Source organism: Cynoglossus semilaevis, chromosome 15 (assembly GCF_000523025.1).
Source record: "Cynoglossus semilaevis isolate Cse_v1.0 chromosome 15, Cse_v1.0, whole genome shotgun sequence".
Classification (NCBI taxonomy): domain Eukaryota; kingdom Metazoa; phylum Chordata; class Actinopteri; order Pleuronectiformes; family Cynoglossidae; genus Cynoglossus; species Cynoglossus semilaevis.
In genome coordinates, this window is record NC_024321.1 from 8,703,880 (window position 1) to 8,729,942 (window position 26,063).

The 26,063-nt window shown below is 39.9% G+C and overlaps 1 protein-coding gene across 5 annotated transcripts; it reads right to left on the bottom strand.

The window, feature by feature from the left end:
• Positions 1-2,642: 2,642 nt before the first annotated feature.
• On the bottom strand, positions 2,643-26,063 carry mbnl3 (muscleblind-like splicing regulator 3). Of its 5 annotated transcripts, none has more exons than XM_017039326.2 (8): positions 25,820-26,061; positions 18,945-19,945; positions 11,059-11,223; positions 10,245-10,448; positions 9,908-10,150; positions 9,177-9,333; positions 8,069-8,163; positions 2,643-6,376 (listed from the first exon to the last, which is right to left on the bottom strand). In XM_017039326.2, the coding sequence occupies exons 2-8, from the start codon at positions 19,116-19,118 to the stop codon at positions 6,359-6,361; spliced, it is 1,056 nt and encodes a 351-aa protein (XP_016894815.1). In that variant the 5' UTR covers positions 19,119-19,945; positions 25,820-26,061; the 3' UTR covers positions 2,643-6,358. The 5 variants fall into 5 exon arrangements, with proteins under 5 accessions (XP_016894815.1, XP_008325115.1, XP_016894814.1 ...); XM_008326893.3 differs by having other exon boundaries at positions 2,643-6,379; positions 25,820-26,059; XM_017039325.2 differs by lacking the exon at positions 8,069-8,163 and having other exon boundaries at positions 25,820-26,063.

Below are 26,063 nucleotides of genomic sequence, written 5' to 3' on the forward strand. Positions count from 1 at the left end.
GTGTTACTGTTCGTCCACCACTTCTGGAATTCTGTAACGTATGGAACAAGCCTCAGCTGCAGTCTCCAGTTCTAAAAAAAAAACCCAACAACAAACAAACTACATTTTGCACAATAAAGGCACAATTACAACTCAACATCTCAGAAATAAAAATACATTTCAAAGATAAATCACCATAATCACAGTATTTCCATACTGTACACTGTCACTGCAGTGATGATGGTGGTGGTCGAGCCCAGCAGGAGTTTTGGCTATATGTCATTCAGAGAGCCATCTCTGTAAACAGACACTTTGAAGTCAATGTTCAACAGCAGTCTGGAAGGGCTTTGAACCGATTCACCAGGATGACTCACTCAGTCCACCTCTAGGACAAGCAGCGCCATGGCAACGAAATCGCTGGCTCTGGGAAAAAATAATGAAGCAGCAAACGTCCAAAAATGTGCAGAAACAGTCCAACACTTATGTTGCTGTTGTTTTGCTGCTGTAAAAATAACATCAGATAAACAGGTTGTTTGTTATTTGGACAGATGTCCAGAGAAGAGTTCAATATTTCTTGATGTTTTGAACAAGGGCAGCAATGGAGATGAACATAAACCTTTTTTTACAAATTGACATAAAATTTAAAAAAAACACCACAACCAAATCTCACTCTGATGTAACTTTAGAAGCCAAGTTTTTCCTTGCTATTTTGGGTTGAACTACAATTTACAGCAGTGTTTCTCAAATGGTGGATCATGTCCTAAAACTAGGTTGCAGTTATTCAGAGGAAGATCAGGGAAGATTATTGTACATCATGTAAGACCACCTTGTTGGTGACTGCAACCATCCTATGTCCTGAAGTCTCCAGGATTCTACTGGACAGTCCGGTTGTCAGAAATTTACTGATCTTATTCATATTTGCAGCCTCACCCACACTTCACCATTTATTTTTCTCTTTAGTGAATCAGAAGTTATACAACAGAGCGATTTCTTCCTAAAATCAACCTAAGACTATTGGGAAGCAGCTTTTCTTTTGAACCCAGTGAAGCATTTTGGTCTTTTCTACAACTTCACATTGCAACATTAACCTGCAATGCAATTTCACCAACCATTTCTTATATAATGTCTATGGTATAACTACTGCATTAAAAAATCTAGGTATTGTTAGTCACCTTGCTATGTTGTAGCATTAAGGCATTGGTTACCACTACGCTATTCAGGTTAGTGTCGAAATTGGGTCCTGATGAGAGAGTTCCAAGACTGGATCATTTGAGAACCACTGCTTTATTTTTTGTAGATACAGAGTGTAGAATAGAAAATTCTCATCTTTTCCATCTCTGTTGCTGAGCTCCTCTGTGTCAGAGCTTCTCCAGTAACTGACCCAGAGAACATTTGAAAGTGCAGCGTATTACAGCCGTGCAGAGCCAAAGCCGGGGGAGGAGAGCGAGCTCCAGCAAACAGACAAAACAAAACGAAGGGCAGATCCTTTAATAATGTCATAAAATGATAGACATGTCATTAACAATATGACATTTCCATTGTTTTCAAACAAATCTTTACTCTATATTTATTCAAAATAAAATTTGAGTTTTTTTTAACATACTTATGTACATAAGTGCAAACAAGGTGAACCTCACACATTCATATACACCTCAGTAAGGGTCGTCATGGCCCAGCACAGCTGGGCAGGCAGAGTCTTTTGGACCGTGTTCTCGACTGAAACTGAAACATAATCCTGTGTCTAGTGACAACTGTCTGTACACAGGAGCTGGACGTCCAGGACTAATGTCAAGGAAAAAGGGCGAAGATATTTCATTTACTACGTCCAAATGTCTCTGTGTTCCTTGCACTTGGCCAGCACGTCTATGTGGACCCCACATGGCTTAGTAACAGATACAGAGACAGACATACAGATGCGTGCCAACATGTTGCCAGCCCAACTCTAAATGTCAAATCAGGCCCCAAATATTGTGCATTTTGAAATCACAGACCCTATGAACTTGACTATCCATGGAAGTCAGGTGAAAGTGCTCGACTGGTTGTATACGTGGTTTGAGTCCATGTGGAATGAGGCTCATAGATAAAGTCAGTTACTTGTTTCTCAAGATCTCAGGGTCATAATCATGAATTCAAAACACATGAATCATGACCCCATGTGAACAGATAGAGAGAACATACTAGATTGGTGAAGGTCACTGATGGCACCAAGGGGTCAATCTCCTATTGGATGATACAGTTGTCATTCATATGTAGTGATATTTGTTCTCAGTTTTTGTTGCCATGCTTCTATTTTCTTTCTCTATCTGTCTACATGTGATCATAAGTTACAAAACCAAATTCACATCTAGAGAAAAGGACCTGGAACTGACAACCGAGACCGTGGGATTATCAGAAAACCAATAACTGTTGTCATAATATGAAGTAGAAGATGCTCGGTCTTCCCCAGCCTGTGTCCAGATCTTATATAGTGTCTACTGTGGATGACAAATCACTAAAATATTTGACATGTGCAACAATTTTGAGGCCTTTCTTGCCGTCACTTTACAACACACCTTACATCCACATAGGCCCCAAAGACAAACACTGGCGTCTTCAGCACATGTGGGCTGCAGTGAGTTAGTGTTGTGTTGTACGTTCACTATGGTAAAAAACATTTCATAATCATTATTATATCAAAGAGAGCCATATTGTCTTTTCTGTTGCCTAAATCATTCATTTGTTTTTTTTTTTGCTAACCATCACGGAATTCTATATTATTTCATTTCCATGCTGTAATTTTCTCGGTTGGATTCAGATTTAAACCCTATGTCATTTAATTACACAATTTTTTTTTTTTTTTTTTTTTACAAATAATTGAGAGACAAGGTGATATTTTAAAAACAAACAAACGGATGCTGAATCAATCATCCACAGGTTGAACAGAGAGATCGGATGTGTTTACATACAGAGAGACAACAAAAACACCTAAAAAAAAAGAAAAAATGAAAACAAAGGGTATTTGGTTTTACATGTCTCACTACACTTACCCCCTGACAACACCCTCTTGTGCATCTTAGTTCACTGTGAGTCAGCCATCTTGGCAGGAATCATAAAAAAACAATGATCTGCATTATTTTGTGGAAATAGTGGGAGTAGATAGGGAAAGTAGAAGTTCACTGTAGTGTGTACTTCCATTTACTGCTCTGTTAAAACTTTCTAATGTAGTTCACCCCAACAAGTGAGTATGACATCACAGTAGAAAGACCACAGCACAGCTAACCATAATAACAAAACAAATACGTAGAGAGGATCGAGCTGATTTCAATGTCGCCCGATAATTTTATCGTTGTTTATAGATGCATCGTGGGCCGTTGGGTTATATCGGGTGTCGGGGAACAAAAAGTGACTGTCGGGAGATACAACAGGCACAGAAATGTATCTGTATGATACACACTTGTACTTGGAAGTACAAGTATAACTCAGCTCTACTTTGTCTCAGAGAGATAAGATATTTCTAAAAGTAGTCACATCAGTCACTGACACTGAATATAATCTATAGAACAATACACATACTTGAATATGTCTTAACACAGTATCAGTGTGGAACCTTAGTGACCTAAGAAACAGCCTATTTATAGTGACTTCTTACATTTCAGCATGCCTGTCTTTAAGAGCGGCACGTGTTGAGTTTTTGCATTAGTTACATTCACGACACGTTGACATTTATCAAAGTAACGGTAATGTTCAGTGGGACAATGTTGTTATATCTGCAGCATTTACAAACATGTGATTCGTCGTCTCTTTCAACACAGTTAATTACACACACGACACACAGATTCATTAATTTTACATTAATATGGAGACAGCACAGCTGTCTCAGAGAGAGAGAGAGAAAAACAAGTACAGATATAATTTATTACTGTGATTATGCACCAAATAAACACACCTATCTTTGACCACTAGTCTGTTCTTACAGTGTATTGACAGCAGAGGTCTGAGGAGACTTGAAGGAGGCACATTTGAATTTGGAGTTTAGTTATTTTCAGCCCAAAGTTTAAATGCCTGTAATTCTTTACAGAATTTTAAAAAATCAGAATCCAACTTGCTTTGTCGCTTTTCTTCATCATTTGTCATCAAACATGATTTCTACTCTTTCTCACTGACTTTTACCAACTGTCTGGAAACTGTCACTCCGTCATATTTAGAGTCTGGCGACTTGAGACAAACACGTCACATTCGTAGAAAAGACGTCACAATTCTAAATTCAGACAGGACATTTTCAAGTTTTAATCTTTCTCCCTGAAGAGGCGCGGAACAGAAAACCTTGTGCCACTCATTCAATGTAAAAGGAGATAATAACACAAGAATCTTTGAAAAATACATGTCTGCATTAGAGAGACGGGGGTGAGGATGGGGGGCATTTTTCTGGTATTGCATTAAAACTGGGGCAGCTCCTTGCATAAAGTACCACTTGGCACAAAGACGAGGCACAACATCAGGAAATGAGTCAAGCTTCCACCTGACATCAGACTTAAAGGTTTCAAATGGACCAACTAAGGGTCTGCGGGTCTATGTTTGACTCTCATTAGTAGTCGGCTTTGAGAAGGGATGGGCATAACTGGTCAAACAGTCGACTGGTTCAATCAAGTCAATCAGTCTGTGACTTCAGGACAACTAACTGCCATCAATTCAGCTGCTTTGTTTTGCTTCTACTTCAAGGTTCAACTTGTTTTGCATTCAGAGATACACATCTACACACCTAATGTGGACAACTAGACCAATCACACCATACCATTCTCTGTAAACCCAGGAGATAGTTGTGAGAGAAAATCCCAAATTGTACTTTTTTTTTAGAAAATTACTGACAACCACATTACATCGTAAGTCTTTGTGAAGTTCAGCAGACTTGCAGCAGCTCATCTTCATGGTCAACATTCCTTACTGTGTTAGATGTTTAGCTGATGTTTCCAATAGTGAGCAGCATCAGAAGTGAACCTCAATACCGCTGGCTCACGTGATCTGTCATGTTGCCACATGGGGGCAGTAGAGCACTAGCTGCTGCACTGCAGAAAAGACTAACACAGAGTCCACAGTGGTCGTTCTGATCCAGTTAAAAGTAGAACAACCAACATGAGCAGAGATGTCTGACCTGAACAGGTAACTTGATAAAACCAAGCTAAAACTTGGAGTGGGGTTTGAGTCTGAGCCATAAAAATACATTTTGTTATAAAAATGTATATTATAATGAATTTAAGATTGATTCATCCAGAATAATATTTTCTAGAAATGCCCATCCCTGGGTTAGAGTTCTGGTAACTTGGACTGTAGGGGGAACCAAGGTTTACTGTTGTAAGGTCACATAAAAAAAAAAAAAACACCACACACACACACACACACACACACAGAAACAATTACTGTTCAGTTCAGGTTCTGATGCAAAGTACATTTTGCAGCAATTAGACAATCAGTACTCAGCAGTCAGGAGCTAACACATCTTATTCAAAACGACTTTTTCTGCAGTTTGTGTCTATACTTCAGAACATCAACAACCGCATGTCAAAATCTCTCCACTCATCTCCTGATATCATACATTTACCCAACCTGCCGTCAAACTCTCTATTTTCAGTTAGTAATATCCTGGGGTTGTGGGATTCTTTCAGTGAAGTTAAAAAATTTGGATTACTTTTGGAACATGAGTCTCCTCTGCAGCTGAGCTGATAAATCAAAGGCACACACAAAAAACTAATAATGAGTGACTGACGTGACATCGGGTCATGTGGGGAAATTAGAACAAACAAAATGGTTTCACACAAATGTTAATTTTTTTTGCTTTCTTTAAACATAAATACAACAGGACATGAAACACTCTTAACTTCTTAAGGACTCTAACGGTCCAACGCTAACATTTTATTTTCCAATTTTCATTGGATCACCTAACGTGATGGCTCCAACTTATAAAGGGCTTTAGTCCTATGTGTGTGTGTGTGTGTGTGTGTGTGTGTGTGTGTGTGTGTGTTGTCTGCTGTACCTTTAAGGTGTGAGCATGTATGGCTGTATGACGGAGCTCCGTTGCTCGGCCTGGTCAAGTCAGAATCCATCAGTATGGCTGCTGTATTGCCTGAACCATCGCAGATTTTTTCTTTTTCTTTTTTTTTTTTTGCTGCTTCTACATGATGATGTTTGACTTGGCCACTCAGTCAGTGTGTGTGCAGTGTGGGTGAGGCACATGTTTGCTGCATTCAGAAAGATGGCCGCCCTACTGTCAGGTTTTAGGGACTTAAACTGGTGTTTCGGGAAAGGCTTACTGAGTTTAGTGCCACTGGAGCCGCCACCAGCAGTTTGGGCACAGGACAGAAATGGGTTTCCATGGGAACACACTGGAGCTCCACTGGGTCAGACGTCAAAAGCTCTGACGACTCTACTGAGAGGAAGAGACAAAGGAAAAATACAAACATCAGAGTTTCATAGGTCTTTCTTTAGCTGAAAATGTGGATGTAGCAATCCATTTATCACATAATGATGTCATTACTTTGTAAACACATGTTTTTTCTGTATTATTCCTCTTAGATTTAGGCATCTGGAATTTGAGGCTATTTTACACTAAAATCACAAATTTTAAAATGCATGTTGTTCACATAAACTACAAAGGTAGTTGTTTCAGTTATTTATTGATGCTAATTTTAGGATCTTTCTGGGTGGAACGTAAACCCAGTAGGTGGCAGCAAAGCCTTTCCAGGAATTTTGTTTTGTTCAAGTTTAGTTTTTTGTTTTTTTAAATTTGTTGTTTTATTTTTTGATGTAGGACATAAGTCAAGTTTGTGGCAATGTGCAAAAAAAAAAAAAAGCGTCACCTCAGCCTGTCCTGTAGTGATTAAGTGTTCACTCAGACAGGTCTGTCCCCACAACTATTTATTATATCCAGTGGACAATCAATAGTGTGAAAAGCCAAATATATTGCTCTGTTTTTCTGACCTAGTTAACGTTCTACCAGTGTACTCACCCCATGGATCGAAACTATCTACATAATTAATAATAACTTTGTGTTTGTTACATTTCAATGTTTTTACAAAGCCCTGTATGGTTAACAAACAATCACGATCATCGTGAACATCATACAAAAACAACCAACATGTACAAGAAGACCTATATCTAAATCATGTATATGTGAAAACATCATTTGCTTCTTTTTAGAGCCACAATATATAACATGAACAATATTTTTTCTTTTTTGGAATAAATATTTTTAAAAACTAGGTCTGTGAAACTATTACAATTTTTATTCTAATTAATTACAAGGTACCTGTGGATTAATCATGGGTTGTTTAAGAATAATTGAGATACATTTACATTGCTAAAACCTGTTTTTTCTGTGTCCCTACAACTGAAGGACATATAACTAAAAGATGTGTGTTTCACACCTGTTGTCTAATCTTTTGGATTAGTCTGTAACTAATCCAAACAAAGGGATTAATAAAATGAAAACATTTCAAGAAAGAAAAAGCATAACAAAAACGTTCTCTTCGTAGAGTGTATCTTGACGATGGCTGGTAGAGGACGTGGAGATTTTTTTAAAACTTCTGTGGAGTCCTTCTCCTCAACAATACGAATCAGTCTGCAGTCCCTCACAGTCCATTTGACAACGGTGTCAGTCAGCTTGTCAGCCGTAGACTGTCTGTGATTCTGCTCTGACGCAAGCTGGGAGTCTGGAGCTGAAACCTCCACAAACACCTGGCTGTTGTTGAGATGGTATTTTAGGCTTGAGGTGCTTTGGTGAACCAAAACTTTGGGACTCTAAAAGTTCTAAAACATGTTGTTTTAGTTTGAATCCTGTAATTAGGACATAGGTGTGACACTGAATTTAAATTTGCCTGTCAGCATCAGGTCACATGACCCGTCGTTACTTGGACAGCCATGTTGACTGAGTTAATCTTGTTCATGTTCTCTCAAAGACTGGTTTACTTTTATTTTGAGGGCTCAAAGAACAAATGAGATGTGAACACAATACATGTGACACCACCAGTATGTTTCTTTCACTGGATGAGAAAAGATAGACCAGGACACACACACTAAAAGCCGTTAAAACTGAATATAACTGAAAGAAACAGCAAACCTGGTTGGAGGCAGCAGATTCAGCGAAAGGAACATTGGTGACGGGGGTCGAGGCCGACGAAACAGTGGAGGTGGTGGCACCGTGCATCATGGGAACTTTTATTCAGGCGAGTCAGACGACAGACAGAGGACGAGGATGTGGGCAGGAAGGGAGGGGGAGTGGGGAGGGGGTTGGGACCGGGGGGAGGACAGGGATGATATGATTACCATGACAAAATGTGTAGCATCCAAAGTCATGTGATAAATTGCCAGGATGAATTTGGACAAGTGTCAAGAAGTCATGCAAACAAAATAAGTAGAGATAAAGAAAATTACATATTTCATTAGCCAAATACTGACAAATGGTAGTCAAACAAACAAGGCAACACACAGTCATACAATCGAATCAGACTCTAGCATCTGATAATTGTATTGAATGGGCGAAGCATGTGCATGGAGGGAGAAATGGTTCAAAATGAAACAAAAATATTCCCTGTTGACTCTTTAGTTTACTGTTAACTACACTTTAAAAATGTACTCTTTTTAACTTACCGTTAAAGAAAGTCCGGACGGCCAACTAACTGGTCACTAGATAAACTGACAACTGTAATAGATCTGTACCTGGTCATTGTTGAGTGAGTTTTTATAAAGTCAATCAGATTCTCCAATGTCAGTATCACACACAAACACAAACACAAACACAAACACCCACACTATGACAGTAGACACAGCCTCACAGACTGACTTCTAAGTAAATCATTTCTTTTTCAAAACAGCCCTAATAAGAGTTTGTTTGGGGTGTTTTTAAATACGAGGCGGGTGAAGCCAGATCCAGTCACACGAGGTCACAGGAGACACATCAGGACGTGTGGTAATGACAGGTGAGAACAGCCGTACTGAACACTGTCCACATACCGTCAGTACCAAACCACGTCTATTGATTTATTGCACATTAAACACATTCTAAATAAAGACCAGCGATGCACCGTAGAAGGAAGAGCTTGGTAGCACTGGACCTGCACTGTAACCACTGCAGCTGTGACTACCTCAATCCCTTTATGGTCGTCTGACATTAAACCCTGTGTTTACTGGTCTATGAGTCAGTGTTGCTGGTGTGCACAGACACTCACCGGTGGGAATAAAGGCTGTAGGCTGCAGCTGCATGTTGGCCAGAGCCTGCTGGTAGTGAAACACATTGGGGTTAAAGACAGCAGACGCAGCTCCGTTGTTGCTCTTCTCTAAGATCGACCTCTTTGGTAGCGGCTGCATGACCCCTGGTGGCAGAGCCTGGTGGAGGACAGCCGAAGACAAGAGTGAAGGCCCATTACAGAAATGTGTTTGTCAGCAAACAAAAACACCTGGTTACACCACAGTGCAATGCAGTTTTACCTCATCATTACTAATGACCCTGTGCGAGAAGGAAAAGATGCTATTGATATCCACCAGAAGAGGGCACTACACACATTTTAAATTAGGGTAAAGCCCAAAGGCCATGACAGGGGAGAACAGCATGCTTTTTGAGCAGTTTGTTTTTGTTATTTTAATAATGAATAAATACAATGGATATAGCAAACAACAGTGTTTAATAATACAGTATGTAGGGTCATGACTTATGTTCTATTTTCATCCAGTATGTAGGGTCATGACTTATGTTCTATAAGTAACAGGATAACAGGATTGTTACTTAAACCTTAGCATTTAGACCATTAACATCACAGGAAACTGTTCGTAAAGGAAGTGCACATGATTCTGTTAATAGAACAGAGAAGGTCTATACCCAGACATTTTGTTTGTGTTGTCAGACCAGACTAATGTTGGTTTATGACAGGGAACACTCTGTGACTGTGAGAGTCAGACTCACCAGGCCTGTGTTGGTGATTGTGTTCTGACTGGCTTGGTGCTGTGCAGCCTTGATCCGGGCCTGCAGGTGAGCAGGGGGATGAAAATATTTGCACTTGTCTCTGCTACAGCGGCCCTTGATGTAATCCATGCAGACGATGACCGAGTTCTCGTTGCAGTCCACCATCCCTGCCTCCAGGGGGTGAGCGTAGCGGCAATCGTTCTCTCCTCTTGTGCAGTTACCACGTTGGAATTCCCGACAAACCTGGCGGGGCCAGAGGGAACGTCTGGTCAACATTTACTTTTCATCATACTTTGGCCAAACATAGAAACAGAGCAACTGCTCACAGCCTGCATACCTCCAGCTTGTCTGCGCGCACATGTTTTTGTGCAGAGGTGCCGTTGCCCATGGCTGCCAGGCCTGAGGGACTCCCAGGAACCAGAAGGGGAGCGCTGGGCAGCAGTTCAGGCATCAGGCCCATGCCTGGGCCCATGTGGCTCAGATAGGGACTGAACGACATACTGGGACTGGTTGCCAGGGAGTGTGTAACCGGAAATGTGGTCTGAGAGAGAGGAGAAAACAAAACAAGATGGAGCTGAGCTTCACAGAAACTAACACTTCAAGGATGTACTCACAGCACTTTAAAGTGTTTTAGACAGACTAGGAAATAACCAGATTGAATTACTCAAAGGACTGGCTTTATAAAGCCTAACTAAATTATTTTATTTCTTTCTATGAACAAAATCTTATCCAAGACCCATACCTCAGTTTAAGCTAAGTTCAAAAGTACAAAAAATTCAAATTGTTGTCAAAGTTTGTGGTAAAATGTTTTGCTTTATATGAAAAAAACAGAAATACATTTCTTTTCTCTTTCCTTCTATCTAAATTTTTTTTTTTTCATTTTTTTTAATTCTGATGTGTTTGTTTACAGAAAGTGTGATACTGAAGTGGGCAAATACGTATGTATAGATATATTTGGAAAATAAAAACGATCATTGTAATTGTGCTGATAAAGTTTTATTTATCAGAAAAGAAATAAACATTTTTGGAACAAAACTGATTCATATACTGTTTCTTCTCCTCTTTCTTCCAGTTGAAAACTTTTGCCTGCAGGTCGGACCAGTGGCGCTCGCACTGATTAAAAAGTTATGGCTTGACAGTTCTGTACTCACTATGGGTTGCAGCTGTGCTCCTGGCAGCATGAACTGCATCTGTTGGGCCAACATGGCTGCCGCAGCCTTCTGCTGGATCAAGTTGTTCCTCCCGTTGATCTCCAGCTGGGTTTTCAGGTGTGGAGGTGGGTGCAGGTATTTGCAGTTCTCACGTGTGCAGCGGCCCTGAGGAGGGGGAGGAGGGAGGAGAGTGATTTTTTCATCCTTCAGACAAACAAAATGAGCACGAAATATCAAAAAAATATGAAACTTTCTTTAAGGTTTACACAGTCATGTAAAAATTGTTTAACATAGTGAATCATCTGTAAGAACATTTGAAAATGATGTTAAAATGAAGCACTAATTAAATGCTAACTAGAGCCCACAAGATGTTACATTGCATTATTCATGAAGGCATTCTAAGCATGTACAGTAGAAACTAACAAAGTGCTGGAAAAATTTGAATTTTGCAATTGAAACCAATGTTTTTGGGTTTTTTTTAAACTATTTTTCATGTCTCTGAAAAAATACGAAGGAATCACACAGATAGTAACAGAATTTAAAAAAAAGTTTATGTCTACTTTCAGTCAAACATTGACATTTGTGTCATTTAATGTTGTTATTTTAAAGATGTTAAGGTAGTTGGCGAGGTATTAAAGCCAGGTTAAAATCTTTCTATTTCACCCTGGCATGAAAAAATGCTCAGTACCTACTGTACTTCTAATTGATCCCATGGATCTGCATTATGTAGGTAACTAAAAAAAAGAAAAAAAATCAGGAATCATGAATATAAACATTGCAGTGTATTTCAAGCATGTGTAGACACCTTTGCTTCAATAAATATATGATAGAAATGATTATTTTTTTGTTCTTTTAGAACCAAATAATTTACTTATAAAGAAAAACACATGATCTATGTAGTTATAGTAGATATTAGAATGTATTTAATGTCAGAATAGCTAATATTTTAGTCATTTGGTCTGTCACAGTTTAATAGAAAACAATAAGAACACTTTGAGTTGAATAGAGTTAAGTAACATATAAATGTATTTTGTGTTTAAAAGCTGTAGCTTCCTTTGTGTTATTAGCCTAAACAATAAAACTTCAAATTTATAAGTAGAACACAAGAAATAGATAAGTAAACCAATAAATATTAGCCGTAAGGTTATGTAAATAAAGGTAGTACTGTATAAACAGGACGTACAGTAAAAGTGTCAGGTTTCAGTAAGATTACAGCAGTCTCATGGTAACTGTGCAGACGTACTCCCCTTCCCTCCCCTCGTGTGTGTGTGTGTTCACTTCCCTTGTGACTATGAGTGGAATACTAGTATAAATGTACTCACTCAAAAAGTTAAAAATACTTCTATTTAATCTGTTGTACCTTTTATCTCCAATCTTGTTCATACCTAAAGTATGCAGAAAGGCAGTGATCAGTGTCTTTTATCAAGGACACATCAGCATGTAGCCTAGCAAAGCTACAAATCTGAGAGACAAAAGTTTGAGACTAAACCTTTACATTTCAATTGGATGTTCTATAATGCACCAATGACCAAAAGTAGTTCTTGTCTGTTTGTGGTCAGAGGTCAGAAGAAGGTCACCGGCTGAAGAGATGAGCTGTTACACCGAGAAGGTTTGCTGACGTTTTTTAACTGTGTTTTGTGAAGGACAGCGGATTTGTCAAACATACTGAATCACTGAAAGTGAATCATTAATAATTCTACTAAATGCTAAATGCTGAACAGTCACTGCTGCTGCTGCTGCTGAGCACTTATGCCTACAGGGCCAGCTTGTCCTGAATGCAAAGCTTTATTTTTACATATTCAGACTTGAGCAAAGACGACTGACAGAAAATGTGACTATGCAGACCATACACTTATATAACTTAAATAACTAGTTAAAGGGAAAGAAGGTACACAATATCTACAATGGTCATATATTACTTTTAATAAATACCAATATTAATATTGACTTACATATGAACAGAAACCCCAGATTGCTGCTCTTGTGTTCATTTAAACGTAACCTCATTGTTTGTACTCTGAAACTGAGAGCTAACTCGGGTCAGGTAAAATTACTAACCTGAGCCACATGCAAGTGATGATGCCTTCACTCTCCTAAGACAATTGTTGAAATCCAGCAACTTAGCTGCAGCTATTTAGAACAAAACTTACTGTTAGAAAAGGAAATGCAGAATAGGCTAATCATTAGCCTCTTCAGCTTTAACCTGATGTATCAATGTAGTGTACAAATGAAAACAAAGTACAAAGTACGGCTTTGTCAAAAATAGTATCTGCACAACCCTGCTTTCAATGTATCTTATTTTGTCTGGCGGCAAAGTAAAATTTATGTCAAGTCATTCTGAACAGTTTAAACATCTTAGTTGCTCTTTTTTTACGTTACAGATGAACTCCGTCTGCAGCAAATCATAACTGTGAGCTCAAGAAAATTTAACATTGACAACACTGATTAAAAGCTGATCAACACAGCAGTTGCTGATTATGTCCACGATTAAATTATGGACTCAAACACTTTCATTTTGTCATCTGTCATGGATCACACACTGGACAGTTCACTAGTCCATCACTGGGCCACATATAAACACAACAAACCATCCACACTCTCATTCACTCTCATTCTTACCTATGATCAATGGTAAATCGTCCAACTCAGTATGTTCTTTAGATTTATTTATAGATTTAACTGAACAAAAATAATTATTGCATCAGTTTTTAATCAGAAGCAATGCCTATTTCTTTTTCTTGTTCTTGTTCTTTGCATATTTTTGGCTTCCTGGACAATCCTGAATCAAATCTGAGCCATTCCTGTTTTTTTCATAGAATGCAATGCACTGCTGTGTCCTTTACCACCGCCTGAGTCTATGGGGAAGGTGAAGATGGTGCTGCAGAAACACTGCAGGGTCAACAACGCAGCAGCGCTCAGACAGTGAGAGCTGCAATCTGCAATAAAGCCCTGCTCTACCAGCAGATGTCTGGCCCTGGAGATGAGCTGTTAACCCGCTAAACTCACCTCTCTCATCCCCAGCCTCATGCTCTGTCATCACACGGACAGTGACGTGTCTGTTAAACACATCTGACAGAGCGCTAACGCAACTGCAAACAACACACTGATGACAAGCTGACGTCATGGTGCAGAGACTCTGACGTTGATGAATGATGTGGTGCTGAGTTGAGGACACAAAAAAATAAAAGGGTGTAACATGCAGGAAATGTACAACCTTCACAGGATCAGAGACACCACAGATGCTACAGCATCTGAGAGGGATTTACATCACACACCAGAAAAAGGGAAGAAAAAACATAGTACATGTCGCGGCCTGAAAAATGTTCAGGATGTCACAGTGCCTCAGCTACAGAGATGATGTGAGCCAGCATCGTGTCATTGAGCTGTTTGTTTAGGCATGAGTCTGTGACGAGGAGTGAAGGCCATGAGCATAACAAGCATAACTTTTATTAAACCTACTGATGAAGCCACTGCAGTGTGTGCAGCTTTATTAGGTCATGTTTATTATTTTGTTTTAATGGAAAATTATGACTCTTCTGATTGATTAAAATGTCAACGAAGAGAAGGATTGAAACATGCTATGTTGAGGAGAGTATTCAGTTAGGAATCTCCCTTTGGTAACCATGGCAACATACTACACAACAGAGAGAGAGAAAGCGAGAGAGAGAGAGAGAGAGTATCGGTAAGTACAGTAAAGCATTTAGAGGAAAGAAATACAAACACAAACAGAAGCTTTCACAGTACAACAGCTGCACAGATCTGAAACGGAGCACACATCACAGAAAAACATTTGATTTTGATTCATTAGATCACAGAGCAGTGTTGTTTGTGACCCAAAAATTAATCAATGGGCAAAACTTGGTGGGTCATGGGACCTGGCAGAACCAGTGACATCCATACTATCCAGTCAGACTTTCTACCCTCGGATGGGTCTTACACTGTGAGTTGTAGCCTACATTAAATTTTTTTACTGCCTCCCACCTTAAACTGCAGCTATTCTCTTTTTGTGGAGACTGTTTTATTGAACTCCATTAGTCAGCAAGTTAGCCGGAGAGAGAACATGTAGTAGATGCTCCATCAAGTACAAATAAGTATATCGCACTGACGTGTTATTACTGAGCCTAACATTTTGGTTTAAATTCTAATAAATATTAAGCCTACTATTGAGCTTGACACTATAAATGAATATAGTTAAAATGTCAAGAAATTGTCTTATTTATATCAAACAAAAACATGAAATACAATTAGAAAATGCCTACTGACCTACCAAACATGTTTACACCTTCTTTTAGTGCATCAAACAAAGACCTCTGAACAACGTACAAAAGAAATTCAAATTACAAAAATGTGTTACTAGTATTGGCAATATTATTGAAGATATAATTGCTATAAAGGAACATGTGACAGTAGAAGACTTTTATACAAATTTAAAAAATGTAAAAATATATTTTAAACCTAATTATACCTTTTATAGCCTGTAGCAGTTTGAAGCAGAGACAAGACTAAACTGTGCAAATAAGCAGAAATGTTGGACCTGACACTCAGTGCTGGCACCAAATTTTTACATAGTCTGTGACCACCATGAACTTTGACTGTCACCCTCTCCAGGTCTCACTCCTACTAACAAATGCAGGGGTCTGCAACAGCCAACATATATTCTTTAATGCCTGACCAGTGCTGTCATTGTGTTGGGCTCACCTCTTTCTATCGTACACAATACAAATACAAGCGGTACAGAGCCAGGCTGTTGCTCTGTGCTAAAAACAGCCGTGCCACTCAGGAAGATCAAACTATCCAATGGGTACGCTCTCCTGTGCTGTTGCTAGGCCCCCTCTTTCTCTCTCTCTCTCTCTCTCTGCCTCCCGCTCCCTCTCCATCTCCCTCCTGCTCTGGAGGACATAACACAGAAAAATGGCTGAATAATAAATTCTAACTCAATAAACCAGGAGACAGCAGCTGCACGCAGACAGGATCCCTCCCGTCTGGGTCTCCACTTCTCCACTGCAGTAAAGCTTAAGCTGGAACAAAACCTCTCTTAAAAAAAGGCTGTGAACTTGTACACATCCACTACAAACGCTAACACTGACACAGCAACAGCCTGCTTCCACATTCGACATAACCGTGCACTTGTACACAGTGGAGTATTTCTCAAAAATAAAGTGAAGCCTCATCACCCTGTCAGGTCTTTTATGATGTGAATGAATACTCAGAGTGCTGCGGAGCAGTGATAGAGCAGAGGAGAAGATGAGAGGCAAAAACCAGCTGCAGTGATGAAGCATCATGACCAAGTGGCCCACATTAGGGGAGGTGCAGAGCAGCAGATTACGTACATCTTCAGCAGATTGGAAGCAATAAATATATTGACATGAGAGGACACCTCATGGATTGCTCTGAGCTCAATATCCAAGGTTTATAGACTACAGTAAGAAAACCTAATGACATTTACCTTTGGTAAGATATGTGATTTTTTTTTATCTGAATTTCATGAACGTCAAGCCAATAATTTAAACAATGGGCAAACGGAGAGCAGATATAGATTAGACAGAGATCTTGCTGCTGTTTAAATGATTTTTTTCACTTTGTTATTTTAAAAAAAGTGAAGAAAAAAGTTCATCTTTTGTTGTACTTTTACTGAAAGTTCTTTTGTGTTATTAGTTTTAGCTTGATCTGTATCTAATTTTCATGTTCTATGACAGTACCATACATGAGAAAGGTAGCACAGAGGAGCCAGAGCCAGCTAAGAACAGTGGTAGTGGCAGTGGACATAAAGGTCAACCTCTAAGCTGCAGAGCGCTGGCATATTATCAAAGTTGACTGAATAAATATCTGACTTCTTTTGACTTCAGTCAGAATGATTTTCAAACTTGTTAGTATGGGCAACAATTACATTTTCACAACTATTACCACCAGTGGAGGAGGAAACAAACTGTCTGTGCAGGCTATGATTTAATCCACTGTCTGGTATATTTTTAAATAAACAGAATCCTTACTTTCTATGACTTAAAGTTGCATTTCTGCTTTAGATAAGCAAACAACATGGTGCAGTAACATGGAGCCCGCTGTAGGATCTGTGAGTTTGATTTTACTTGTAAATAAATACCACTCTATATGCATTAAAACATACACAATGATGGCACCGACAAAGCTCAACATCAGAGGTAATGTTCTCGTGTACGTGTTCACATTGGATACATCATTAACAAAATTTACGACCAACATATAAATAAACAAGGTTTTAAGCAAAGTAAACAGCAGCCAAGAACCTTTCCCATACTAATGATGATGGTGACGTTTGTGGGGGAAAATAAATAAATAAATAAGGTCTGACGTGTCTCAGAATAGTCTCACGACTATGACAAAGCAGAAACCAGAGGCTGAATTGTAATGGGTTATTATGAAGGTACCCGAGGTTATGTGTTACCTTTAACCCGTGGTGTCGGAATGATGACTGAATATTTTTCAAATCTAATACTCCTGAAATTCAGGACTTTGGATCAAATTTAGAATTGACTAGAATTCCATTTCTTTCCTTTTAGAGCTGAGTTCAAATGGTTACCACTGTCCAGTCATTCAAATTCAACTGGGACATTTTATGTCACAGAACTGAATTATGAAATAACATGCAATGCTACCAAGCGACAAAGATTTAAAATCTAAACTATACAGTTCATGTCTCCAATAATACTGGAGTAATATTGGAGAAGTGTGGCAGGAGCACACTATCACTATCACTATCCACTATCACTACTTTTCTTTCGTTCATTTATTACGTGTGAAACAACTTACTAAAATTTAACGACTACTTTTTCTTTAACACAGCTTCATGAAAACAATTACAACAATTGAACGGAGGAATCCAACTGCAGCAATGACACCCATTTTACAGGAGGAGGAGAAGGCCGCTACTTGCCTTTAGTTTAAAAACTAATTTTAGAATTAGCATATTATAATTTTAGCATTAGCATTATAGTTTTGGGAGCCTATCCCTGTTGATATCAGGCAGTAAAGAAGAGAAAGAATAGTACACAGACAACCTCACTGCACATGGAAGGATCTGCCAGTGTTTGGCTGGTGAAAGGAAGCCAACCCTAATGTCATAAAAAGTTGAGTATATCCTTCACGTTTTAAAATTTGAAAAAAATAAATAAATTGGAGTATAGTTCCTTTTCTGGTTAATATAGAATAATGTATCTTGTATTTATATTTGTTATATAAAAATCCACAAAAGGAATTCCAATCATTGAAAAAAATGGGTGAGTATAAAACCCCTAAAATACACCTTGAAATGTTTTAATGGCAGTGAGCAACATGTTAGGAACCAAACAGTTGATGCAGCAACTATCAAGGCTGAGTTCTACTGCATCGTCCAAACCCGGCCGGGATAATGAGTATGTCATTACGACATCACTATTGTGTGCCCTGCTTTTACTGTCGGCCTCTACTGTGACATACATGCCCTTAAACCATCTGAGGAGATTTTCAGATGGTAATAAGGTGTAATTAATTTACCAACTTACACATTTTCATATCTTCCTGGAGGGTATGGCTAAGCTGATCGTCATGGATCTTTCACACTTAACAGTTTTAATTAACTGTGGTCCCACTAAGTATATTGTTTTTTTGTACTACATGTGTTCAACTTTGGCTACTTTGCTCAAACGGAATGGTCTGTTTAGTAACAAGCCATTTTGTCATGTAGCTATATGGGTGTGTTTGTGTATGTGTCAAATAAGCAGGCACCAGCTTAACTTTTGTATTTATACAAAACTCTGCAGAGCTCAAAGACCGAAGGTACGGAGACATAAACCATAACATATGTCTAAATAAAGCTGATGTGATATAGTAAATGTTGACAATGTGTAGTAAGAGCTGCTGTATGACCTTACCTTCAGTGAGTCAAAGCAGGCAATGACTCGGCCGTTCTCCACATGGCAGCTTCGGGACGGGTGTGCAAACTTACACTCGGTGTCGGACCTGGAGCAGGTACCTCTCTGAAACTCCCGACACACTTCCAGGGTCAGCCATTTGGTGTCGCGTCCCATGGTCATGCTGACAGCCATAAGAGATACAACAGGGAACAGTGGTGGAGCCAGACAGATGGAAAAGTGTCTGAGCCGTGTGAAGGTGACTAACGATAACGCAAGAGCGGAAAAATACTGGAAACGGAGGCAAAAATAGTGTTTTCTCTGCACAAATAAGCAGTCAGTCCTCCTGATCAACGTATTGTGGGGGGTGTCTGTTGGTTTTTCCTGGGAAATGTGGCAGCTGAGGTTTCACTGGGGTGACATGGAGGGCCTTGGCCGTGAGCAGAGGCCAGCTCTGACTCAACTGGAGAAAAAAAAAACCAGCAGAAAAAAGAAACTACTTTGAGGATATCATTCTGGACTGCTTGGATATGTTGTTGAGCATGCCGTCCTTACGTCTGAATCAAAGGACACCCATGGTACGTCAATGTTATAGTCACGTCAACATGGCCCAGGCTGTGGCAGCCTCTACAGAGCTAGTTGTGTTTATAAACAGCCTGGAAAGGAAGGTTTCTGTGGAACAAACCAGCAGAGCCTTATAGGGATGCTTTCATCACACTCATGTGACGAGGCGGTTGTAGAGGCTCAGGCGATGTGGGGACTGCAGCTCAGCAGCACAGGATGGATGACTCTGTGGCTGTCAGGGTAAAATATCACCTCGATTCAAGGCCAAACACACAGTGGACTCTGTCCTGCCTTCATCCAGCAAAACACAGACGCCGGCAGACAACCGTGTGCAGTAGGCACTTCACAAGTTCCACTTCCTCCTTTTACTTCAGTCTCCTTCTCATCCTTCCTGCTGTGCCTTCTCTTCTTATCCTCCTCACTGACTGGTCTCCTGGGTGTCCTTGCTTGTTGTCCCGCTGTAGATCATTAAAAAACAAACAGAGGGGCAAACATTAATCCTGAGCATTAAAAAGCAGCAGCCTGTTGAGTGGAAAAATGTCAATGGGGGGGCCTTTGAAGAGCTCGTTTATGAACGATGAGGTTTGAAAGGCAGGAGCGCAGGCAGGAGTGGACACACAAGAGCCAGAGAGAGTACAGCGAGGACAAACAAACAGTGGAGCAGAGCATGCAAGAGAGGGAGGCAGGGAGGGAGGGAGGCAGCAGCAATGAGCAGCAAAGGGGCAAGCTATGTGTTGATAAAGTGATAGGAGTGAGAGTCAGGGAGAGAGAGAGAGAGAGAACGAGAGAGAGAGTAAGAGATGACGGAAGGAGATTGCAGGACAGATACATCACTTCAACTCTCCGGAGCTCCGGAGCAGAAAGTAAATGACTAACTTGACATAAATCCCCGCCGCAATATTGACGGAACGCTCTGTCCTTGAAGTGGCACAGGCTGGTACATGTGGCGAACACAGATGATTCCCAGGCAGTTATTGATGTGGAGGGAAAAAGTCGGAGGAGAAGGAGGAAAGAGAGAGAGGAGAGAGAGGGCAAGGAGAGAAGGTCTGAGTCTTCACAACTGCAGCTGCTGTGCTCATTGCAAAGGAAATCAACCAATTAGACAAGGTTTTGCAGGCAGGCAGAAGGCACGGCTGACCAATCACAGGACAGCTTACACTGCAGCTCCTCCTTCCGCAGAGCCCATCCTTGTTCCTCCCAGGTTTCCCCCCTCACTGGTACAGCACAGTCATGGCTGAGCCACATGTTAATATTCCAACTGTACAACAATGTGCAGTTGACTCCGGCAGAGCTCTGTCTTCAAACTGACAGTCGGAAGGAAATCAGGTCTGATTCAACACAGGACCACGGTCCTGAGTGATACAGCGATGGTGTGTGTTGTGAGTGAGACAGCAAGAGGGATGTGTCTGGACAACAACTGAATACAGATAACAATCAGTGAGGTGGCTGAATGAAAATGCACAACTGCAGTTAAACTTCCCACAGGAAGGCGAAGTCCAAAGTGCATTAAGGAAATGAGTACAATTAATAAGAATGGGGGGGGGAAAGGGGGATTCATGAATGCAGAAAACATTATTAATGAGTGAGATGCACGAGAAGTAAAAAAAAAAACAGGGATGATATTGTCAGTGTGTGTGTGTGTCTGACGGCTGCAGACACAGACAGAGGAAGGGGGGCAAGAATGAGTGTGAGTGTGTGGAAGAACGTGCAGCATAGCAGCCCAGTGTAGGAGCGTACTGCGGAGGAGTGGGAGAGGCAGACACAGGGAGGAGGCAGGAAGTGAAGTAATACATCCACCTTCAAACACAGGACCAGAGACACACCCCTGAACTAAAAAAAAATGCAGATGAGAAATGAACAGGTACAGTGATAGCTTTGCTTGTTTAAGACATGGGCAGGTCTGCGTCTCCTCCTTATTCTCCTCGGACTCCTGTTCCATTCTCCTGCCCTCCCACAGATCAATACAAACTTTTCCTCTGGGGAAAAGCACTTTGTACGCCTTGTCCTTCGCTCACTTCCACGTCACAGTCAAGGGCTCTGGCTTGTGCTTGCCCTGATGACGCAGCTTAACCATATAGTACAATCGACATCATCATCGTCCATAGGAGCAACCGCCTGCACTTCCTCCTTTTGTCATGCTCGCTGCACAGAACACCAAATGGCACACAGTTGCCATACAACCATTCTTGGAACGCTGCACAACAATAGTGGCGCTCCTCCAAAAAATATTCCCTGCACCACGTGATATGAACAAGTTACATTTATCCAAATATTTAGCAACTGTTTGACCAAGACTGTGCTTGTTGACAGTACCTCGAAGAATAATCTAGAAAGGATGGAGTTAAAAATAAAGTGGAATAAAAACGGCGACAAAAAGACCAATGAGAGTCGACAGCAAGAAGATTAGACATTCAGTCAGTTTGGTGACTAGGTTGTATTAATTAGTTACCCATGAGTACATGCAACTTGACTTCTAAATGTAGGCGGTCGGTTGTGATCATGGCCAGATGACTCATACTGCAAGAACCCAGCATGAGAACATGCTTTAACAACACAGTTAGAATAGTGTTTCTCAAACGGAGGGCCGTGAAGCAAAAGTGGTTGCAACCTAAATTTAGGGCATTTTAGAGCGGACTGTATAATGCATTTTTATTGCATTATACAGCAGGACAGAAATGGCTCAGCCAGTGTTTTTGTTTTTAATTTTATCTCTTGTCTAAACTCTTATTCTCACAAGAAAAATATTTTATTAACTGTGATTGTCCTGAGGGTTTATTTATTTATTTTTCTACATATAGCTATTGCTTCAAAACATATTGCTATGTTATTAAGCATAATTAAATTAATTAACTTAAAGCTTGAAGAAGTGATTAATGAAATCATAAAAGAATACATATAGATCATTTTAAATCCTCAAAAATATATGTAAAATAACTTTTTGCTCTCTGCTCCATGTGCAATTTGTAAAACATAAAAATAGAATGGTTTGTCAGGTCTCTCAACTGATAGTAATTTAGATACAGAATTCAAATGGAAATGAAATTAGTCAGTAATTTTATGCACAAAGACCTTGAAGTGGATTGGCATTCATGTAACAAACAAAAACCCTACTGATTTTGTTTGAGGCCAAGAATGAAGAATGAGTAAATAAAAAAACGGCTACAGTTTAACAGCCGTTCCACAGCTGTCTGAGGACAAAGAGAGGCGAGGCACCAGCAGGGTTTGAAGGTGAAGTTTGAGCAGGAGACAGGGAGGCGTAAAGAGGAAGTATGGAATGGTTGCTGTTACCTCCTCATCAAACACCAAAGACCTGAGTGGCGGAAGCAGTGTAACCTTCACACAGACTCTGATGTCTCCATTAGGACTGGTGTGTAGGCGATGTGCCACACTGGCACACCTACCACTGCTCTATTCAAACTGAAGGATGCTTAACTAAAATCTTTTGTATTCCCCACCTTTGACTATTTGTTCTGCAAAAAATCGCAAAGGAATAAATATATATTGTGTGACATCTTTCCAGTGATTTGCTAAATTTTTACTGTAAGTTTTTAATTTCCTTCAATTAAAGAACTTTTTGATAAAAGTATTAAAATCTAATACAGGCATTTAGCTATAACTTACTAAACAATCACAAGAGATTGAGAAGAAATTGTAGGTCATCTGTCTTATACACAGCACTTGCAAAAGAGAAAAGAGCAAAGTTTTGTGATTGTAAGACGTTCCAGAAAATCTTGATCCTGTCTTAAGTACTGAAAAAACTAAGGTTGAAATTGCAGTGTTTTGAATGAACCTGAAATACGTTGCTCTTCAAACAATTTAAGGCTTTAGGTCGGGGGTCTGCTAAAGGCTAAAGCTGCAAGCACAGATAAAGAGGGATTAGTTCAGGGCGAACATAATTACAGTGAAGAAGTTGTATATTTCTGTATTTACCTCAGAACCCTTGAACCTGAAATAACTTCCCTTTCTGACACTGTGGTAACTGCTCTATTCTTCCAGTTGATATCTCAACTTGTACTTTGTTGGTAATAGTACAATTTTATGTGGGGCCCAAATAAAGAAACTACTTTATAAAGCATCAAGACCTAAACTAAAACAGTATATTATAACTTGGCACCTGCACTTAGGGTTTTACGTTACGAAAAGAGTGAACAAGCTATCTTTCGCTTTCATTTTATTTTTGCTCTAATGCTGAGCTGAGGCTTGGTGTCCCTGCAGAGAGATAATGGAAATTATTATAGCAGAACCAATCATGTGTTGTCTACATAGCATTTTGATTTGTTATCGCTGCTGCTTTGCCAGTTTTATTTGTACCATAAAAGATGAAGCATAATGTGTGTCACAGGGGAAATGAAAACAGGTAATGTGGGAAATAAGGCAAATACCATGTGTGTGTGTGTGTGTGTGTGTGTGTGTGCGGTGTGCATGGTGTGTGGTGGTGTCTCTCTGAGAGCGAGCGGTGAGACTTTTTTTAACCATTTCAGCTTGTCGGGCATTGTTTGAGAGTAAAACCGTAGGCATAAATCTATGTTTCCCTCATGAGGGTTAAGCATCACATTGCTGAGTGCCCCTATAAACTACAGAAACACCGAGATGTGAGTGAGGTTGTTTATCTCTGTTTCATAAAGAAAAGAAAAACTAGCTAGACTGGTGCAGAGTCCACAGCCTGAAGGGAGTGTGAACCTGTCTAGACTGGCAATATTGTTACAAAATAAGAAATCATAATGACAACACATCCACTGCAGATGCATGCATGCAGCTCAGACTTGGCAAGAACAGTTGTGACAACACAGTCCAAGGAAAGGAAGGAAGGAAAGTGAACTACTTGTTATTGTGACACAGCTCACCACTGCACACAACAAAATGTGACCTTTGCTTTAAACCCATCACCAAAGTGAACAGTGGGCAGCTTTAAGCACCCGGGGAGCAGTGTGTGGGGACGGTGCCATGCTCAGAGCACCTCAGTGGCAACTTGGCAGCTGGTGGACTCAAACCTTCCAGAGCCAAGTCTGCTTTCTTAACCACTAAGTCACCACTGCCCTGCACACACCACTGCCACCACTGCCCTGCCCCATCCATGGCTGTACACTGTGTCTGGCTGACCCTACATGGTAAACACGGACATGATCCAAGATCCAACCTTTTTTAGTATGAATCTTGCTCCAAATTAAACACATTTTCTGAAGTAACCTCAAACTGTGAACTTTGTTGTCACAACGTCCTCCCATGATAGACTTCAAACTATGTTGTCTATGTTTTCATAAACAAAAACAAAGATAAGCATTACGCACAAACAGACAATGTTCAGCAACCCCTTCTCAGGACACAGCAGTGACTACAGTTCACGTGCACCGCCTATCGACAAAACCTCCCAAACCAGTTCATAACAAACCCTAACCACCAACCTAACCACTGGACCAGTGTTTTTCTGAGAAATTTGTTGACAAACCACTATGACATTTTGTAACAAGAACCAATATTCCCCTGAACAAAACCTACATATTTTTAAATAAAAAAATAATGATTATTAGATTTATTGGTTTGTATCTTCCTACTAGCCTTCATTACCCATAGGTTACAGCTTAAAGATAAGAATGACGCAAACAATTTTATGTGTAAATTAATGCCTCATAGGAGAGTATGTGGCCAAATCAAGACAAGTCAATCTCACTTAAGAAGTTGAACATAAAAATTTGGTATCATTAACATATTGCATATAATACACATAACACATATCTGATATAATAATACTTGATATTTATGTCCTTTAATACATTTTCTGGTTATTTCATATTTACAGCCACCGGTACATTGGAAAATGATTGCTTGCTTGTATTGTAGGCGTCACAGTTTGTACAAATGCCTCTGGAACTGGGGATGACTATGGCATCACAAAACACTTTCCATATGATGCTAGTTTGCATAAACTATGGTGTTGTATTTGACAATATAGGACAGCAACCTTTAACGTGCACTGCATTTGACTTTAACCATAATAATACAGTGAAAACAACGTCTTAAAAAGTACATTTACACCTAATAGTTACATATTTTATCTCACTCTTTCAAACATGAAAACAGTAAGATTGAAGTCATAATTACACTGCACGGTAGTAGTTAAAGTGTTGTTTATACAGACACCAGCTCCTATAGCTTTTAACAATCATCGCTGTCTGGTCTGTGTATAACACGGCAATTACGTCTGTTACACAGGTGCGTTTGAGCGCCAGTACGCAACAGGCAGCAACGAATGTTCTCATACAGAACCTCAGCTCAAATATGGATGTTAATACAAATGCCAAAGTCAACAGCTTTCAGAATAATTCGACTCCTACCTGCTTCTGTTGTCCAACGTTCGAATGTCGTCTCTTAAATTAACCTCGGTCGAAACGTTGATTCGTGACGCACGGTCTGTTTGACATTAACCCTGGGCAAGCGTGCTGTCGTTGGGTGTAAATAGAAAAAATATATATAAAACCATGTGTAGCGGGTGATATCGCCGCAGAGTCGTGGAAAGAAAGAGGCAACTGCTTCACAGTAGATTAAAAACAAAACCAGAGGCAGGGCAAAATGGTGAGG

Coding starts and splice junctions, on each gene's coding strand:
- mbnl3 (XM_017039323.2), bottom strand. CDS start 19,118: ATGGCTGTCAGCATGACCATGGGACGCGACACCAAATGGCTGACCCTG. Junction 10,449..11,058: donor GAGCACAGCTGCAACCCATA/GTGAGTACAGAA, acceptor CCTCTCTCTCAG/ACCACATTTCCGGTTACACA. Junction 10,151..10,244: donor TGCGCGCAGACAAGCTGGAG/GTATGCAGGCTG, acceptor TGGCCCCGCCAG/GTTTGTCGGGAATTCCAACG.